This window comes from Lampetra planeri, chromosome 2 (assembly GCF_965212315.1).
Source record: "Lampetra planeri chromosome 2, kcLamPlan1.2.h2, whole genome shotgun sequence".
Taxonomy (NCBI): Eukaryota; Metazoa; Chordata; class Hyperoartia; order Petromyzontiformes; family Petromyzontidae; genus Lampetra; species Lampetra planeri.
The window spans coordinates 9,998,416-10,012,069 of record NC_136108.1 but is presented as its reverse complement, the minus strand read 5'-3'; the positions used below and the strand labels follow the sequence as shown (position 1 = coordinate 10,012,069).

Sequence of the window (13,654 nt, the reverse complement as noted above, 5' to 3'; positions counted from 1 at the left end):
GATTCATCCAGCAGTGGATGGATGACTCGCTATGAGGAATGCGCGCACAAGGTAGACTCAGGATGGCTGACACTCGTCTCGACCCCAGTCCCGTCCACGTGCTCTGGCTCTCATTCGGAGAGTCACCGTTGTGCCCACGGTGAGCACTATCTGCGCGTGAACTCTTAACGAAGACGACTGCATATATATAAAAGGAACTACATTGGGGAGCGATATACAATCACTCATACGAAAAAAACTCACCACACTTGTCGTTAACACCGCTTTAAAATATATATAATGACCCTTTCTAGAGTCCATGAAGGAGGACGATCGCCATTTGTTAATTGTTAAGGGTTTCCAACTGAAGTCGCACGCGTCCGTAACGGGGGGGGGGCACTATAACTCTCGTAAAGGCGATCCAATATAAACTAACCCGCGGTATAAAGTCGCGCTGCTATCAGGGACTTACCAGTGACATTTAGGGACCCTGACTATTAGGTACTTACCCTGACATTGATCAAAGGGTTGAACAATACTTGGAGACAACCCTAGAGCAAAATGAAATGCTGTACTCTCATTTGCAATAACGCAAAGTGCGATTTGCCTTGACAGATACCAGTCAGATTCCATAACTACTAATTAAATAATTCCGAAGACAAGCGCGTGTTGGAAAGCGTTGCTCATTTTCTTTGCTCTCAATCAACACGCTCCACTTTTTTAGACTGTCTCAGAGCCAGACAGACAGAGCCGGACACAGCCAGACAGAGGCACACACTGACAGACGGATAGAAACAACGCAATAGCAACACGAGAGAGAGAGAGGATGGACACTCGGCGGCTTAGAGAAGCGAGAGATGCAGAGGAGACCAAAGGAGACGAGACGAGAAGCGAGAGGCCCCCCCCCCCGGGCGCACTCCGAGGCCGACGCGCGTCTGGATGGGACCGCTGGATATAGCCTCACGGCGGCCGGGCGAAACTGGGGACGAGAGGGCCCTCTCTCGTGGTACGCACTCTGTGACTGCGCTTCTTGATATGGTCCGTGAGTGAGTGAGTGAGTTGGTCCATGATGGGAGCTCAAGTGACGAATGAACGCGAGCTCTCACTTTTACTCCGCCACGTGTTAAGCGTCAGCATACCACGCAAAACTATGATCTCTGCAACGACGGAGGGGGGGGGACACCTTAAATTGTAACGTTATTAACAATGGCAATGTTGCACAAATTTCGATTTAAAGTTTTCGTGACTGCAGGGATTCATCTTCTTGGTTCTTTCTGTAAAGTCACGCTGTCTTCCCGACAGACCTGTTCTTCACCTGAGGACGGCTGCTTGCGTTGTGGCCGAAACGTCGTGATAATGATTTTATTATGTTTTCTTTTTATTATTTTATCATTTCCCTTCTACGTGACTTTACCGAAAGAACCAATAAAATGTTGCACAACTTTGCTGTTAAGTTAAAACACATCTGCTGTTAAGATGTTCGTCACAGCCGTCTCTGCGCAGTGGTGTCCGGCCCCCTCTTCAGTGTTCTCACACCGCTCCACAGCACGCCCGTCTCACAACGGCCACACCTCTGCGCACACCTACAACTCAAGATGGTTGACAGAGCTTGCCAGTCCCTCAAGGGCTACCCTGAGAAGTCCTTACATCGCTAAATCTTCTTTTTGTGATTACATATCTGCCATTCACCCCTCGTGTCCATCCCTTACAAATGAAACATCCCTACAGTGTGAAGGCACCGCTCTTTCTGTCGAGAAATCTCTTTAACTCGGCCATTGTCTTCTTGCTGTTCTCCCCTGTTTAACAGACCGCCTCAGCCAACTTTAATCCTCAAATATGGCAGCAATATCTTCTTCGTTCTTTCGGTAAAGTCACGTAGAAGGGAAGTAATAAAATAATAAAAATAAAACATAATAAAATAATATAATATATTATTATTTAAAACATAATAAAATAATATAATATTTTATTATGTTTTATTTTTATTATTTTATTACTTCCCTTCTACGTGACTTTAACGAAAGAACCAAGAAGATGAATCCCTGCAGTCACGAAAGCTTTAAATCGAAAATGGCAGCAATAAACAATGGTCGGATGTAGGAATGAACCCGGTATGCAGTGGACTTTTTGTACCTTCTGCTGTCTAAATAAAACAAATTCAAACAATTCTACAATCTCGACCCTCTCCTCACGGTTTCCCAGGCGAAGGTCTAACGCGTGATTCTGTACCGTACATGTTGCAGGAGCGGCCTTCAGAGCAGGACAAGGAGTGCGGGGTCATGGAGGGGAGATGCAGCAGAGCACTCAACGGGAAGGCACCCGCTCCCAGGTGAGAACTATAAACTAAAACTATGTTTTATTTTACCAGGTAAGGCCCACTGAGCTATATAGCTCTTTTTCAGAAGCGACCTGGCCACAAATTATAGCTCAACGAAGTGGCTTATCACGTGGAAGTGTATAACAGCCAAATGCTCCAAACGCACGTTTATAAATGTGGAGGGGAAAACCGGAGGACCCGGAGAAAAATCCACACGACAACGAGGAAAGAGACACGCAAACTCCAAATATACAGCAGCAGACGTCAGGGTCGGGTTCGAACCCACAACCTCCTGTATACCAGGCGAGGTAGTTATTTCACCAAAACAGCACTGGGCATTTGGCACGTGACCACTGAACCCCCCCCCCCTCCATCACGACTCGGGATGTTTGAGCATTGTCATGGTCTGATGTAACCCCCTCGTCAGGAGGGAGCTGCAGGCGCGTGCCCTACAGGCTGGCACGTGGGGCACCGCGAGTCTGTGCCCCGCGCCCACCGAGTTCGAGATCGATGAATAATTTATACTCTTTGGTTCTTTCGGTAAAGTCAAGTAGGTATAAAATAAAATAAATCACGACGTTTCGGGCGTAATACACATGTCCGTCATCACCTATGTGACTTTACCGAAAGAACCAAAGAGTATGGATTCTGGCAGTCACGAAAGCTTCAAATCTAGATTATCTATAATTTGTACAAATTATTTGGTGGTGGTGGTGGTGGTGCTGCTCCTGCTGCGTTGGCAGTGGTGCACAAGCATAACTAACACACACACACACAAAGTCAGCACCATCGTTAATAACACGGGGCCTTCAAAAGAAAAAACAATATGCGGCGACGTTTTGGCCATTTACTCTTCTTTGTCGCACATAAATCACTTGATGCGTGTGCTATGAAGGTCCATTGCCTGAAACGTTGCCTCAAATATGTTTCCCTTTTAAGGCCACAGTGTTAAAGACGAACGTGTTGAGTTATGTGTCTGTGTCGCGCCATCTGTGCGTGTAACAAATTGCGTTACTATGATTTTTACTCTTGATCCCATTGATCGCATTTGTGCTTCCTCGTTTGTGTTGGGCTGTGGTGGAGTTGTTGTTGTCTGCAACACTTTGGTTCGCTCCTTTAACCTAATTGCAACATTGGCATTGCATAGCGTATGAATATAGTTCGTGCGAAAACGCAAACAATGGATCCTGCGACGTATCGGTTCTTTCGCGGAGCGCAAGTACCGGCCTTGGTCTATAAATCTGTGCGTCATTACATGGCCATTCATCACGAGAATATTCGAAGTAATTTTCACTTAAAAAAATATATTTTATTGTGTCACCTGTAATGTCTCTATTGCCTCGTTTTATATATATGTTCGTCTAATATCTCGAGTGTGGTGTCACTATAATTTGTTCCGTCTCGTTCGTAACGAGAGTTTGTTCTGTAATGACCATACGCCTCAAGGAAAAACGTCGTCCACAATTAGCATAACACGAAAACAATCGATCATTACACGCACAATTCTACGCCTATATTTGTATCGTGAGTGCAAGGCAGTGTGTTCATCTCTGAATAGTGACATGAACCCCCCCCCCACCTGCACACGTCTGACGTTCAGGCCGTCAAAATAAACTCAAACATCAACACTCAGCAACTTACGATGCATCGATTACTTCACCAAATAAAATGAACCTCACGCTCCGGATCAACTGCATCATCATCGTGCGCGTGAGATAGCGCGACGCTCCACAAAACGAGACGTAAAACATCTGTAAAAAAAATTAACCCGTAAAAACAAAGTTTTTCACTATAAATCCTTTATATGCGTGGCATCGGTTTCATTTTATTATTCATTTCTGTTTTTCTTGAGTAAGAGTTTTTTATCACATTGGTATTTTAAATTAAATATGAAATTATTTTTTTCCTAAAAAGTGGAAAATTTTGGAAAAAAAATTTCACGAAAATAGATTGTCACGCACAACGAGTCTGTGTGCAAAATGTCAGCTCGATTGGATCACGGGAAGTGGGTTAAAAAACGACCGAAAGATTTGCACGGTCGTAAGCGCACAAGCAAGCAAGTGAACTTAATATAAAGGATTTAAAAAGGAACACCACGAAGGAGACGGTAAAAACGAGAAAAAAATGCTGATTGCATCGGCATCTCGACCCCGTTGTTGTGACATTGAATCGACTCCTTAGGGGTTTGGACGAGGATTGATCGTTGCGAACCGAACGCGGGGCGATAACAGCCGCCACTCGCTCCCAAGACGCAGGAAGAGAAGGAGTCTCCGCCAGTCTGTCTGCCTGTCTGACGTTCCGCAGCAGAAAGTTCAGCCCCGGGGGGGGACGGCGTGATGGTCTACTCGGCACGAAGCGGCTGTTCCACTTTCCGTGGTGCTAGCGTTGCCTTTTCTTGGATTTCCCTTTGAAGTACAAATCAGCCTCGCACCTCGCCGCATCTTTAACCCAGAGGGCTTCGGAGTTTCACAAATCTTAGGGCGATCCACCAACCGTCACTTCCTAAGCGCTGCCGTGTCGCAGCACATATATAAACATAACTCATTTATATGCCTCAACATATCCATACAAATATGTTTCAGTCCTTTTAGTTCTCCAGACCAATATTATCAAGCTGCATTTGTTTATGCAAAACAAATTGTGGACCGGTTCCGACCTTGCCGGGTTCCATCACCATAGACATTGAATGTGTATAATTATATACAATTGCTAAACATATACTGCCGGATTACCGGATGTTATTGGCAGGAGCCCTCCATCTAGTATAGGTGCCCCGTTCAACATACAACGCAATACCGTACAGACACTCATGAGGCGTCGCCGTGAATCATTCTGGATACAAGCAAATACTCGAGACGTATACAGCAGCCGACCTCTCCAGTGCTGCTGCGGTGGTCCACTTTACTCGAGTGACCCGGGTACTACTGCGGGGTCCACCTTCTTCCCCGCCTCCTGCCCCCCCCCCCCCCACCTCTTCTTCCCCCCCCCCCCCTACTGCCGAGGCCTATATAACCTCGTGCCACGGCAGATCTCTCGCCTACTTCAGCAGTTTTTTTCTTGCTGTGGTTGTCCCACCTGATGACGATTGCTCGTGTTGCGATCGAAACGTCGTGATCTGTGATTTTTCTACCTACGTGACTTTACCGAAAGAACCAAAGAGTATGGATTCCTGCAAGTCACGAAAACTTCAAATCGAGATAGACAGAGACATTTGACTTCAGCTGGAAGAACCCGCGAATATCAGCAGAACTCCACCCCCATGTGTCCACATATCAATCCGACGTGTGCTTTAGCCCAGACCGATACGGGCCCGCAGGCGCGCCACTTCGACCGTGCCAGGCGAACAACCCGCGTCAGCATTACCGCTAGAACGCAGTTGGGGTCACTCGGCGTGACGCAGGACACGGCGCTGACATCACCACCCGAAATAAATCGCGGCGGCGCGACCCTCATACTGAGAGCTCTCAGAGGCGGGGAGGGAGGGCGGGCGGGCGGTCGGGGGGGTCTCTGTGTGTGAGTGGGGAGCGGTGGGGCAGCGATTCGCACGTGCGCGCCACCGCCGCTGCGCTATGAACACGTCGACCTGAATGCGATTCGCGGTCACGGGGCTAGCTTTCAGTCACTCACGAGCGATATCAGAACGTTTTCTGGGCCCTCACCTCGGCGGATTGGGTGTTAAGTTCGTGGCGGGTGTGTAGTTATCTAACTGTGTGCTTTCGACGTTTCGCTCCACGCGCTGGGTGCGATCTGCTCAACACGTGAAGCAAAAGGTCGGACGAACATCGCGTGGAGCAACACGCGGTAACAACCAGAGAACACATGGGCAGACTCTTAGGTTTTTTCGGTAAAGTCACGTAGGTAAAAAAACTCAAATTAAAATTAATAAAAGTAAAATAAAAAACATGGGCAGAGCTCACCAGCACAATCGCGAACACTTCCGTAGTAGTAGTAAGCAGTGGCATCTGAAGTTGAAACATCGGCACTTGTGTGTTGCCCCCATCCCTTGTGCGCGCGTAGGTTTTCACTTTGTATAAACACTCATCATCCATGGATTGAAAACGTCTCAAAATAAAATCCAAGCCCCGACGACTCATTGTGGCTGTCACCGATAAATGAGTAAATGGCTCGCTTCGTGCGCAAAGAGCGGTCAGGTGTGGCTGGCCATCGAACGAAGACCGCCAACGCAACGCACGCTTTCAGGCGCTCGAATTGCGGCCGTCTGGAACGCTCTTCCTTCCGATATTAGGAAACCGCTGTGAGCCTTGCACTTTTAAATATATATATTGAAAACTCGTTTCTTTAGAACTACGTTTTGTGTTTAGTTTGTTGTCCTTCCGATTGGCACGGTTGGCTGCGTACGGTGCAAAATAAGTTCGACGTACATACATACATACCACGCGCTGCGTGCCCTGCCAACCTTAATAGGTGCTTGCTAACAGCACTTACTTACGCCATGCACGTGTATGGTTTACAATGTTCTACGCTACACCCCCTGCAGTCAAGGCTAAGAATACCGTCTGTGAGCAAACCGAAAGGATCACACTCCTCCCGTGTTAGGCTGCAATTTAAATCCACAACAGCCACACGTGGGCTGAAGGGACATTCCAAAGCAGTGTGTAACCCTTAAGGTACGCGCGCCGAGGATGATGATGGCCATATAAAGAGCAGCTCACGTGGCGGAACTGTGAGCACGATGCGCATCTCACATCCGTCTTGTTGTTAGTGGTTTTGTTCGCGTTGTTGATGTTACAAACGTAGCAGGATATCAGCAAACCCCTTGGAAGCAAGGCCAGCTATGCTCATATCCAAAGGAGTGTGCTTGTATCAGAACTTGCCCAGAACTTGCCCTTAACCTGCCCCCCCCCCCTCACTAGTGCAATGTAATAATGTGTTGCTTATATCGAAACTGTTTATATTAGATGTGCTTATATCCAGCTTTCACTGTGTGATTGTTGTTTTCAGGTCGGCTATGGCTGACGGGAAAGTGGGCCCGTTCTTGGCAGTTGTGGCCAACGGAGACGCCTTGGCGCAACGCAACGCGATCCCCAGGGGTGCAGGTAGTTCGGGGAGCTCAGGTGAGAACGTCTGTGTCTGTGTGCATGTCGTCGTGCCTCCGTCAGTGGTCTATCTGCTGCTGGATGAAGGTCTCCCCACGCCGTCGCCTTCCCCTCATGGAGCTATTCAAAGCAACGGTCCATCTCGTGTGCAGCCACTTTTTTTGTCACTGAACTTATAGGGACAGAAGTGATTGAGCGCGCTAAAGGTTAAATTTCGGTTGCTGCCAGGTCGAACAGAATCCCCTCAAGTACCCAATTAGTGCGGCTAAAATGCTTGCAGTGGCGGATACACATTGCGGACCGTTTAGAAGTGTTAGGACTCGTGTAGCCGCGAACCGCGTGAAATAAAGTCGCGGGTCGCATACGGCCCGCGAGCAATTAGACATCGTCTTGAGTACAGCCCTCCAATATTGTTCGGATTGTACCGCGTGTTGTTCAACAATGCCCGACGTTTGGCCGCACTTACTGGGAGCTTTTTTGCAACACGTCGAGCGAAACGTCGTGACACGTGGTGCCGAACAGCACGCGGTACCGCAGCACCGGAGAGCTTACGGCGCGTCACATCCACGAAAGCCTGCGCGCAGGTGGTACACAATAGCGGCAGCAACGTGCACCAACATGATCACATCGCTGCTCGAGGTGATTGATGCTGGTTGGCATCTCTGCCCACGCGCCTTCTGTGCCGTGCAGTGGGCGAGCAGCAGCAGCAGCAGCTGGCGGTGGTGAGCGCCACGCGAGAGGTGTCGAGCCGAGCCGGCGAGGAGGCGGTGCTCGAGTGTTCCCTGCTGGGGCCGCCCGACATGGACGTGGACTGGTGGCGCTCGGGCCGCCTGGTGCAGCCGGCGCTGCTCGGCTGCCGCATGCGCTCCGACGGCCGCAAGGCGCGCCTCGTGTTCCCGGCGGCGCACGAGGAGGACAGCGGATTTTACACGTGCCGACTCAGCACCGCCAAAGGTGTCGATTTTTGTCTTTCTTCTAAACTTACCAAACGCACACACGTGCTAGGTGTGTAAGGGCCGATCGTTTCATTCCAGGATCTTAATCGGGGTACAGGTATCTCAGAGCTGTCTCTTGGGTATGACGATTCGGGGCGAGACCGCCCCGTGCCCCGCACTTTGGGGGGGGGGGGGCTACGCGCTTCGACGTCACGGTGTCAGATGTGTCGTTTGAAGGCGTCAGGAGGCCCACACATGGTTTTCCCCGGGCCCCGCACCCCTCTATTGACGGCCTTGAGTGGTATACAGCCCTTTGACAATCCACTGCTGGATAAGCCCCCCCCCCCACCATCCAAAACTACAGTGTCGATCGTGGAGGTTTTTTGACCATACTTCACCACGCTAGTCGCTACGGGTTGTTCAAAGCGGGGAGCACAGAACAACAATTAATTTCCTGATCTGCCCTCTGCTTCCCACCACCGTGTGACGAACCTGTACAGTATGTGCATGATGGTCACCCATCCAAGCACTATGTAGGCCCAATCCTGCTTAGGTTTCGAAACCTTTACTCCTTTTGCGAATGCGTATCCAATAAATGTGTCCACATTAAATGCCATGCGTAACGCATTAAGGCGTATACCGCCTAGAGTTTGCTGTTCTGCGAAACAAATAAATATACTCGACTGGAGCGCATTTTGGAAACTTCCATTCGTTACTGAATGCAAATGTATATATATATTTACAAATCTCAGTTGCTCAGCGCAGGTCCCGACAACCCCAGAAGTCAAGCGGCCAGCAACAAACAGCATTATTGAACTTGTAATAGATGCACCTGTCGGTCAGACGATACACCAGTTAAGTCTTTACAACCCGACATATATTGACGACCGTCACTGCTGTCAAAAGTTTAAAGCCGCGCACAGCAGTTGCGTCGCTCGTGCCATTCCAAAGGTTAACGAATCTTTTATCCACTCGTCCGTGTCCGCTGGTCGCGGCACGCGCAGAGGAGCAGACCTGCTCCATCCGCCTCGTGGTGAGGCCCTCGCTGCTGCCCATCTTCACGCGCAAGCCCGAGAGCCTCGACGTGGCGGACGGGCGCCCCGCGCGCCTCGACTGCCGCGTGAGCGGGACCCCGGCTCCCGCCGTCACTTGGTTCCGAGACGGTGAGCAACGGGGGGGCCACGTGTGCGAGGAGAGGTTCTCTTCAAACCCAACCAAAACCCCCCCCCCACCCACTCATAACCCCAGCAGTCGGTGTTGATTCACTCACCGCTGGATGAGCGTGACCTCTACACGCCGGCTGTGTTGTCGGGAGTTATTTGTGGCCAATTGGTCACCACGCTGACCAATGCGGGTCGGTGAAAGAGGGGGGGGGTGGATATGTATGTATGTGGAACTTCTTTTGCGCCGTACGTAGCCAACCGTGCTAATCAGAGGTTCGTGGGAAAGACAACTAAACACAAAAACAGTGCATTTGCTACACGGCCCCATACATCGCCCACCACGTCAAATACACCGGGTTTATGCACGGTGGTCGCCACTCCAGAGCGCTATCCAGGCTCTAACATGCTTAGCTGTCGAGATCGATGGAATGGCGTCATGATGGAATGGTCATCGGCTCATCACCTCTGCACCAACGTTTCTCTCTCGCACCACGTCCACGACTAGCCCCTAACCAACCCCACTCGTAACCGCCACCAACCCAACAATCACTTCAACAACCCTAACACTCAACCAATCGCCGCTAACATTCAACTAATCCCAATCCCTATCCATTGCGCACAGCGCCAGCTTAAACTTAACCACAGGTTGAGAAACGAGCCGGAACATGCAGTACAAACTAGATGGCCAGTCGTCAACTACAATTTCACATTCAGGTGGCCTAGCCAGATAACCGCATCAGACGTGTGACAATAAATCCAACTCGGCGGAGGAGGGAAGGGAGGGGGGATGTGCCAGGTGCATAAACGATGCAAGGAAGCCCAGTGGCCACCCACGTGGAGCCGCGGCCTTTAACCCGAACAGCTGTCATCACCACCGCGTGGGACAGGGATGCACGACGCCGGTGTCGTCTCATCGGCACGTCCAGATCCACCCGTTCCCACAGGCATTCGATGGTTTGTCACTTGTGCGGATTTGTGATTCGATGCACGAATCGATATTTTTTGTAATATCGTCGAATTGTGTTTGTCGGCTTTTGTCTCTGTATCACTCGCTCCGTTAACCCAATGGTTGCATTAGCACAACATTCGCATATCAATACAGGGTTATCCAGCAGTCACGTACGTATGTTGAACTTCTTTAGCACCGTACGTAGCCAACCGTGTTAATCGGTGGTGCGGGGGGAAGGACAACAAACTCAGCACAAAAGGCAGTTAGGGGCCGTCCATAAATGACGTCACGCACCTAGGGGGGGGGGGGGGGTCAGACATTTGTGACGAGGGGGGGGGGGGTTGAGAAATGTGACGTCTCATCAAAATGCGCAACTTTAAATAAATATAGACAACACGTTCTACTTAATTAAATAGACTTTATAATAAATGTTTTTTCCTACAACATGAGAGTACAGCGCCACATTAAATACGCACTACAATGACAATAGTTTAAAGCGATTTGAAGCATGTTTTATATTTTTTGGGGGGGGGCGGGGGCAGAGCTTTGTGACGTCATATTTGAGGGAAGGGTCTGACGAGGGGGGGGGGGTCAAAAATCGTCCAAAATCGCGTGACGTCATTTATGGACGGCCCCAAAAACATATACATGTATAGCTTAGCGAGCCTTACCTGGTGAAATAAAAAGAGTTTAGTTTAATAATAGGTGGCATTGCAGAAAATTGTCTTTCGCAGCACAAAGAGACGCCACTCTATCACTCTGGTCTCTCTATATGCTGTGAAGAAGGGCCATTGACAAAAACGCATAAAGCTTCTTCTCTATTGCCCATTCTCTTCCCTCCCCTCGCCCCTCCACTCCCTTCCCGTCCCTTCCCTAACCCTTTCGTGATCCCCAAGTACCCTCTCTCTGCCATCTAAATAATTATATTATCTTCTTGGTTCTTTCGGTAAAGTCACGTAGAATGGAAATAATAAAATAATAAAAATAAAACATTTTAAAATAATTTTCACGACGTTTCGGCCACAACGCAAGCAGCCGTCCTCAGGTGAAGAACAGGTCTGTCGAGAAAACAGAGTTTGAATGACATGCCCCAGGCTTGGAGCGAATTATATTATGTTAAGCGGTTTGAGTGAAGACGCTCTATAAACATCAAATTAGACTAGATTAACATCTACTTTTTGTTTGTTCATGCCACAGTGTTATTGATTCATGTGTTGAGTTTGTTTCCCGCTCGTTAATTGTGCTTGTGCATCACTGCCAATGCAACAGCAGCAGCATCGCCAAATCACCTGTAAAATAAAGGCAACTCTTAACTGATTCTAGATTTGAAGCTTTTGTGACTGCAAGGATCCATACTCTCAGTTCTTTCGGTAAAGTCACGTAGGTAAAAATAAAGAAATTAAAATTAATACAAATAAAATAATAAAATCACGACGTTTCGGAGGCAACACAAGTCTCCGTCATCAGGTGGGACCGTCACAGTCAGATTTTATTATTTTATTTTTATTAATTTTAATTTAATTTTTTTACCTACGTGACTTTACTGAAAGAACTGAGAGTATGAACTCTTAACTGGTAGAAACAGCAGCATTTTTCACTGCACTCTGCCCAGGCCGGCCAGTGCAGAGCGGCGAGAGGCGGCGCGTGTCATCGGAGAAGGGGCTGCACTGCCTCTCGGTGCCGCACGCCTCCGCCGAGGACGAGGGCGAGTACACGGTGACGGCGGCGAACACCCACGGCGAGGTCAGCTGCTCCTGCACGCTCATCGTCAGCGAGCCGCGGGCCCCGCACGCCTCCAACATGTAATTCAACTGAGCCTCCCCCCACCCACCCATCGCAGTGCCACCACAAGGCCCCCGTTCTCCCACACGACTAAACACGCAGGCACAGCACAGGAGAGCTGGTGAACACAGCTTGCGGGCCACCGTGCGCCCTCTGCTGCCACGGGACACATTTTTCGATCGGTCTCTCCGCTCGCTAAGCAAACGTTTGCTCGTTTTGCGAACAAATGGGTCTAAATTGAAATTGCTCGTTATGATGAATTATTATAGAATAGAAACGATTGTTAAGCGAGTGACGCCTTTTGGGGGCAAAGGAGCTATGGCAATTTTGGACCCTGACACTGGCACACAGGGCTTACTGCGTTCTATTTATAGTCTTGGGATGTGTTGACGTCCAGCATGAAGCAGGCAGCATGTATATGTTCTATGGTAAATACACCTGCAGTATTAACCAGGGCGGCTGTGGGTCTCAAACCGTGAATTTCTGTAACAAGCTATAAACGCGCTACTGCTCGGTCAATGAACAGATTAAATTACTTATTCAAATCAGCATGGGCCATGTGATTGGATAGAGTCCATAAAGTGCAGTTTATTTTAACTGAAGACTCATTGTCTGCCTCCTTAATAGGTTTACTCTACACATTTATAGAGGACACGTTCATTATTTTCCTGTTCGCAATCAGGGTAACATTTTAACAATTGTTTATTCTCACCACACTTATTCTGAGAGCAAAGTCCACTGGAAATCCTCGCAATTGAGATTAGCAGTTACCACTGCCCGATAGAGCGCAATGACGGGGAGACCTTCATCCCGCAGTGGATTGATCATGGCTGATGATCATGATGATGACGTCGCACAGGAGAAGCGGCGTGAGCATCTCTGCCATGCCTTGCAGATCCAAGCGCGACATGATGCCCTCCATCGCCGAGGAGCCCGAGCTGGGCGAGGCGGAGAGGGACGGCGACGTAGAGTCTCACCGGGACGGGCCTCGAGACTCAGCCACGGCACGAGGTCACTCCGCGCGGCGGCTGGCACCGCCCAGGTCCGGCAAGGTGGCCGCTCGAGACGCCCGGTCGGCAGGGGTCCCGCGCCCCTCGACCCCCTCCGGTCCTCTCCTCCGCGACCCAAAGGCCGCCCCGGACTTCTCGCAGCCACTGTGCGACGTGGCGGTGCAGGAGGGAAGCTGCGCCGTGCTCGAGTGCCGGGGCCAGGCGCGCATCCCTCCGCAGGTGTCCTGGCTCCGGCAGGGCGAGCCGGTCCCGCTGGGCGGCAGGGTCACGTCCAAAGAGGGTGAGGGCTGCCCACCCGATCGCTCAGACGCTCACACTCAACACGCTTTCCGTGCCTCCGTCACTTGTGATTCGGCAAGGGATAACCGGACTGATGCCTCTGCGTTCGATATGATGACAGTGATTATGTTGAGGGTGTGACTGGCCAGGCGAATACGTGGTTTGAGAACCCAACTCACAACT

At 49.8% G+C, this 13,654-nt stretch overlaps 1 protein-coding gene across 1 annotated transcript in view; it reads left to right on the top strand.

The window, feature by feature from the left end:
• Positions 1-2,258: 2,258 nt before the first annotated feature.
• LOC144727498 (striated muscle preferentially expressed protein kinase-like) overlaps positions 2,259-13,654 on the top strand; it is a 40,046-nt gene continuing 28,650 nt past the window's right edge. The window contains exons 1-6 of the mRNA XM_078606374.1: positions 2,259-2,308; positions 7,259-7,371; positions 8,044-8,307; positions 9,293-9,451; positions 12,013-12,202; positions 13,078-13,472. Coding sequence (XP_078462500.1) covers positions 2,259-2,308; positions 7,259-7,371; positions 8,044-8,307; positions 9,293-9,451; positions 12,013-12,202; positions 13,078-13,472 — 1,171 coding nt within the window. The remainder of the gene's footprint in view (positions 2,309-7,258; positions 7,372-8,043; positions 8,308-9,292; positions 9,452-12,012; positions 12,203-13,077; positions 13,473-13,654) is intronic.